Source organism: Frankliniella occidentalis, unplaced genomic scaffold (genome assembly GCF_000697945.3).
Source record: "Frankliniella occidentalis isolate FOCC.00 unplaced genomic scaffold, Focc_3.1 Scaffold4008, whole genome shotgun sequence".
NCBI lineage: Eukaryota > Metazoa > Arthropoda > Insecta > Thysanoptera > Thripidae > Frankliniella > Frankliniella occidentalis.
The window spans coordinates 4,257-10,864 of NW_026271059.1; the positions used below are offsets into that span (position 1 = coordinate 4,257).

Below are 6,608 nucleotides of genomic sequence, written 5' to 3' on the forward strand. Positions count from 1 at the left end.
GGTATGTGTTGATGAGGGGGGAGGTGGAAGGCTAGAGGCGCTTGGCACGCCGAACGAAAGGGGTACGAAAAGGGAAGGGGATAGGGGAGGGGGTGCCAAGGTCACTAGTGCTGCAGTTCTACCCCAACCTCCGCCGCTCACCTCCTCTACCCGCTCCCGTACCACGAGTGACCATGCCCCCTTCTCCCCCCCCTTTTCCGCCCGTGCACGAGTACGTTCATACGTCGCTTTCTTATCCGTCACACAACTTTCTCCGAACAAGTGTAGAGTGGCCGCCAAACCGAGGGTGGAAGGGGGGGGGGGGGAAGGAAATACACAAACCGTCTTTAAATGCACTCTGCCGGGCGGAGAAAGCGCGAGCCTCTCTCGCCACGAGCGGAGCAGAGCCGCAAGCTTGCCGCCCGGGAGGTAGGCTGGCCCGTTGGGCAGGGCTGTTCCTGTGTTGCCTACCTCCCAGGCACCCTTGCCCGCTTGCCGCCCGGGAGGTAGGCCGGCCCGTTAGGCAGGGCTGTTCCCGTGTTGCCTACCTCTCAGGCGCTCTTGCCTGCTTGCCGTCCCTGAGGTAGTCTGACCCGTTAGACAAGGCTGTTCCCGTGTTGCCCACCTCCCAGGCGCCCTTGCTCGCGACACCCCTGTTTTTCACGGCCTCCCCCTTCCTACCTCGGCGTTGACATACGGGTCCCCGTGCCAGACCACACCCCATTTACAGATCTCCGCTGACGATGCGTTCTCCCTCTCTGCTCTCTCCTCCTCTCTCCCTCTTCCTCCCTCTCCATGTGTCTCTGGTGGCCTTCACTGCCACAGCACACACGCTCTCCGTCTCTCTGCTGGCCTGCCCAAGGTTTTTTCTTTTTGCACCCTTATACTAAAACCGCACCACAGGCTGTGCGGCTGCGCCGCTGCGCCAGCATCGGGGTCACCCTGCGGGCCTAGCCCTCTCACACACATTGTTCTCGTGCCGACAGCCCAATGGCCAGCTGTACGAGTCGTTCTGCGTGTTCTGCCCGCTGGACCGGCTGGACAGCCTGTCGCTGCTGCGCGATGAGGACGTGCTCGTGGACTGGTCGCGGCCCATCTTCCTCAACTTCACGCACGAGGCCATCATGGGGCGCATCCAGGACTTCTACAAGGACCGCGGCACGCTGGACAAGGTGTGCGGCGACGTGTACGTGTGTGACGGCGAGGTGCAGGACCAGGATTTGCACAGGTGGGTGAACAGCGGGCGGACGAGAAAATAGAATTGGGAATGGCTGGTATAATTGGAAATTGCAAATCGCATCACGGCACTGTTGTTCTGGAAAGTACAGTATTTGTTGATATTTTTGATTTTAACTAATTTTAACGTTTTACCGTTGCAAATCTACAATCTTTTAAAGAGTTCGTTTTGTAACTTTGACAATTATCTCACTGTTCGCATTTTATCGCGCTTTTCTGAACTGCGCTCAGTTAATTTCCGACGTATATGTAACGATGTATACCAACCAGCAGCAGCCGGGCCATATGATGGCAGCTGGCAGCAGATTGGTCCGCGCAGCGCCCGCGCTGGGCTGGATGCGTTAATTACAAGCTCGCCCGCAGTGTGTGTGTGTGTGTGTGTGTGTGTGTGTGTGTGTGTGTGTGCGAGCGCAGCGCTCTGGTGTTTACTCTCGACTCGGTGCCGCAGCTCACCCCTGCTGGACGCGGCCATGCACGAGCTGCGCTCCGAGCACGCCAAGGACATCCACGGGCTGTACCCGGCCAACGACATGGAGTGCCTGGAGGTGTTCGAGAAGCTGCTGCACGCGCTGCCCTCGTACGGCGTGTTCTCCTCGTCGGGCGAGCTGGCCGCCTGGATGGTGCAGAGCTACTACGGAGCCATGTTCTCCATGCAGACCCGCCCCCAGTTCCGACGGAAGGGCTACGGCACGCACCTCGCTCAGTCTCTCACCAAGGTTCGATCATTGCCTGTCAAAACATCTCTCTCTCCCTCTTCCTCCCGTGCTATGTGTTGTTCTGACTGGGTCTCTCCTGTCCGCAGCTCGTGATCCAGCGGGGCTACATCCCCTTCGTCATCATCCGTCCCGAGAACGAGGCCTCGCTGAGCCTGTACCACAAGCTGGGCTTCCGCCGCGCCTACCGCACGGTGCGCGCCGTGCTGCACCCGCTCGACTGGCCCCGGGGCGCCGACGACCTGAGCGCCAGCCTCATGGACCCCGTCGTGGAGCCCCTCAGCATCGTGGCGGCGGTGCTCCCGGACGTCGCGGCCGTGCCGGTACCCATCGAGTTCGTGGACGTGCCGGCCGCCTTCGCGGACGCAGAGCACCCCGCCGAACAGCAGGCGGCCGACGCGCTGCCCGACATCCCCGCGCCAGAGGAGTTCCGCCACGAGGGCGACGCGGTAAGTTTGGCTGCTCCGAGGTTTTCATTTCACCCTACTCCGCGTCGTCGTGTTTCTAATGACGGCGTCGTGCTCCTGCCTCAGACGCCTGACGGGTTCCTGGCCGACGCGGTGCCCGCCATCCCTGCCCCGGAGGCCTTCAGGAAAGTCTTCACGTCCGAAGTGTTCCGCAAGCTGCCCGACCTCGCGCCACCCGAGTTCATCATCGGCACCCTGGAGGTGCTCGCCAAGGAGCAGCCCGTGGTCGCGGCCCCCGAGGCCTTCCGGAACGAGGCGGACGCGGTGGCGCACGCGGAGAACGGCGGCGCGCCGGACGAGGCCGATCAGGCCAACCAGGAGGCCAACATCGATTCGGCCGGCGAGGAGTCTCCGCACGTGGCCGTCGTGGAGCTGGCGGCCCCGGCGGCCGAGTAACTGAGCGTGCGGAACGTAACTAGAGCAAGCGGCGCTGCTTGTGTTGGCGCCAACTAACGCTAGCTAGGGCGATGGTGCTGGTTAATGTAGTGTAGGTATCGCGGGTGCGTCGGGGTGGGGAGCGGAGAGCTGTCTCTGCCGGGAGCGTGCTGTGCCGAGAGGAACGTCAGCCAGGGTGTTGTTATTGTGTCAAGAAGAAGTTAACTGTAGGTAGTTAGGGTGATGGATCTGCCCGCGAAACATCTTAGTGGACAGCACGAGCATGGGTCCATATTCGACGGGTTGAGCGTTGCCATTATAGTTACTCAGGAAAACAGGGAAGGGGCCGACACGACTGGCTCCAATAGCTTTAGGAGTGATAGGCGTGCAGCTTGACCAATGCACGTACCTCGTTTATCAGTATCCAAATCTTAGGATGTGAGTTTGATTTTCTTTTCTTTACCAAAGAACCGTTTCTATTCCGGTAGGGTTTTAATTCGACGACTCCAGAGGATTCCCCGTCGATATAATAGATGCATACAAACTCATTGCGCGGTCTGTGATAAATTAGAAATAATTTGTATGGTCTTATTGCACAAAACTACCGTTTTATCTGTCTCGTAGTTTTTACCCATCATTGTATGCATCTCATGTGAGAAATATGAAGTAGTAGAGTTTTTGATTAATGTTCCCGCCGACCAGAGACCGACTCCCCGACGCACCCGTAGTCATTAAGTAAGGGGACATCGTCGTCCTTTTGTATTATGATTTATTTTAATTATTATCGTATTTATTCGTAGGACGCCTGCTCAGCACAGCTGTTTGTAAACAGCCTGCGCTAGTGCGCCCTCACTCTTAATCCAATGATCTCTACTTCCGTTTTCATCCCCTTCATATGTTATTTGAAGGTTCTCAAATGCCTAAGTCACCGTGCGGCAAAGAAGGTCACCGGAATACTTATTTCTTTATTCTTGTTTTCCTTTTTCATTTCCTTCCCCATTACGTCAGTGCGGCGTTGAGCGAGACGCATGCCGGGCCCGCCCACCTCACGGGCGCGCAAGTAAATAGATCCGCCCCCGACTTTTCGTCCCTCGGTAATGTATGGAAAGACGTTCCTCCTTTCCTGTCGTTGCTGGGCAAACTTAACCTGAATAGTAATCTGTCCCGATCCGTTGACTGGGACTTGTGTAGAACTGGTCCGCACGGAGACTGCGAATAAAGTTTGTGAAGTGTGTATTTTCTGTGAGAGACGTGTTGAGGAGAAGTAAGCGTCTTTGATCCAAGCGGTCGTTTTTTTCTTTGTTTTCAACAAATTTTGACTATTATTGTCAGCACCGTTCCATCGCATTTAAGCACATTGGTGAACCGTACCTAGTACTTCTGGGCGGGTGTGGTGCTGACACCGCCGCACTTCCTATTTATCGAGAGTGATTACCTACTATGCACTCGAACCTTTATCTGGCTGACTTTAGCGCAGAAAATGTAGCGTTGTGTAGAAGTGCCCATGACAAAGGGTGACGGCCGTAATCAATGGCATATTTGCGTAACTATTGTAGTATGGATCTTTTATACATTCTTATTACTAGTAGTTCATATCACGAATTTCTAAGTAATTAAATTGTAAACGAGTATGTGGCCTGCAATCGTGGATTGTTAGCTGATGACGTGAATATTATTGGTAGGATGATACTGTGAAATGTACCTTCAACACTGTTTGAAGTCATGCTTAATTTTTATGAATTTGCTGCAAATTTTATTTTTCATTTTTATTGGATCGAAACAGCACTGCGTAAGAAGTGTTTATTGTTGTTATTTCGATATCCAACTCTAAGCCTACGACCTATTTTCAGTGAGAAGTTTTTGTAGCACCCCTTTTTGGTACGGGTACGTTCCTTGAGAATATTTTTTCTAAGTCTTTGGAAGTCTTCCATGCAGTATTTTCTTTTCAATATCTTTTGTCCTCTAGGCGACAGTGCTGTAGCGTGACATGCAGTTTAGGGGTTTCTTAAGGTGTGTTTCGCTATCGACCCGGGGGGCCTCGGTGCAAGTAGTGTGCGCCCAGATTCCAGCCCGAATGCCCCGCTTTGTCGCTTCGTATTACACTGCTAGAGGTGCCAGGCGGTCAGTTCCGGGCTGGTCGGTTTTGAGCGAGTCTTTTCCAGTCCGAGCCAGTTCAGCTGCGAGCGAGTCTGCTCGATGGGTCAGCTTCTCGCAGTAGTTGGCTCCCAGCGAGTCGGCGCGCGGTTTTAGAACATTGCTCTGCTGCTCACTCTACCAAAGGGTCCCATTAGATTGGCTCCCCACACTTTCAAGCTGTTCGCTAACGCTCTAGGTCCGCCTCTCTTTCCTCCCGCACCGTGAGCGGTCAGACCAGACGGCGAAGGTTGCTGCTGGTGCTTGTTGCGTTGTCCGAAACACTGCTGGCAGCAACAGCACGGAACTAGAACTGGGCACGCCCCTACGCTCAGCTGGAGTGGTGAGGCGTCGCCCTCCCGGGGCCACCGCAGAGCACCGAAGGGGTGCATGTGAAAAAAAACAAAACATTATAATACCTCGCTTTCCCTTCCATTCTGTGTCTCTATTCGCTGTTTCGTTTGTTATTTTGGTGGAACCCATCTCGAATGTACGAATTTTGTTGACCTGCTTAAAATTGCACATCGTTTTCTGTGATAATAAAAAAATAAAAAAAACTTATGGCCATAACTGCGGAGCTTCATTGAAGCGGCCCCCGTCCTCCATTCACACCCAGCTCCCTCAGCTCAGCCCGGCTGGGAAGCCTCTTGAACAAAGAGATGAGGAGGGGGGGGGGGCACGCTAAGGGCGGAAGGGGCGGGGGCGTTGTATTGATCAGGCCGCGACGCTCCTACCCCGCGCGTCAGGGAGGCCACAGCGGCGCGCTACCCCCGGCGCACCTTCCTGCCACACGGGGGGTAGCCGCGACCACCAACACCGAACACCGACCATTTAATAAACACAATGTAAGTACCATGGCAATACAAACGTGTACATGGTATTCCTAAAATGTAGGATACATGGCACGTAAACTTAGACTCCTTAGACTAGTGAATACACAAGCATACTTTAATGTATGGGTATACGTCCATGTACACACACCTTTTTAAGTGCACATTTGGCATGTATACTGACGGCAGTATGAGCAGTATTTACACTGAGCACATGGTACGGGGCGTCCAGACCAAGACATGGCAGTACGTTCGGTTGCATTATATTCTCAATGCTCTGGCTTCAGGCGCGGGTCGGGTAGTGGGGGTGGGGGAGTAGCAGCAGCAGCTCCCCCACCTCTACCCCGCCAACGCACACCGCATCAGCCCCTCAGTGCATAGGCGACCCAACGTAATGCCATGTCTTAGACTTGACAGGACACTTGGAGGGCGATCGGAGAGCTCCCTGAAAACGCTCCACTTCCTCCCACTCACTACGCTACTCACCCTGTTTCAGTTGATTTAGAGGGCGTTTCCGATTGTTTTCAGGGAGCTCTCCGATCGCCCTCCTGGTATACATTTATAAATGCGTCCATGGGCATGTATGCATATTAAAAATGCTTGCATAGCATGTGCTAATCAATTAATGTATAGATTCTATGAAAATTTTAATCACGGAAAAAAAAGATTAGCTGAGTCAGCTAATATATTGACTGGTATCTGGACAGACAAGCACATAAACTTCTGTAACCACTATATTGTCTACTCTAATCAATCATTGGCTGTGCCAGTCAAAGATAAGTTGTATGAAGTAATGATTTGCCTGCATCAGTAAGGTAGACCTCGACTGATTTAGGTAAGGGATAAGCTCTTACAGCTAATTTTTGACTGGCACA

The 6,608-nt window shown here is 53.6% G+C and overlaps 1 protein-coding gene across 1 annotated transcript in view; it reads left to right on the top strand.

The window, feature by feature from the left end:
* Window positions 1-5,473, top strand: part of LOC113208139 (uncharacterized) — a 7,493-nt gene extending 2,020 nt beyond the window's left edge. Inside the window, exons 2-5 of the mRNA XM_052276697.1 lie at window positions 966-1,207; window positions 1,664-1,931; window positions 2,018-2,377; window positions 2,462-5,473. Of these exons, the coding sequence (XP_052132657.1) occupies window positions 966-1,207; window positions 1,664-1,931; window positions 2,018-2,377; window positions 2,462-2,791 (1,200 nt within the window). The 3' untranslated portion in view covers window positions 2,792-5,473. The remainder of the gene's footprint in view (window positions 1-965; window positions 1,208-1,663; window positions 1,932-2,017; window positions 2,378-2,461) is intronic.
* Window positions 5,474-6,608: the final 1,135 nt, after the last annotated feature.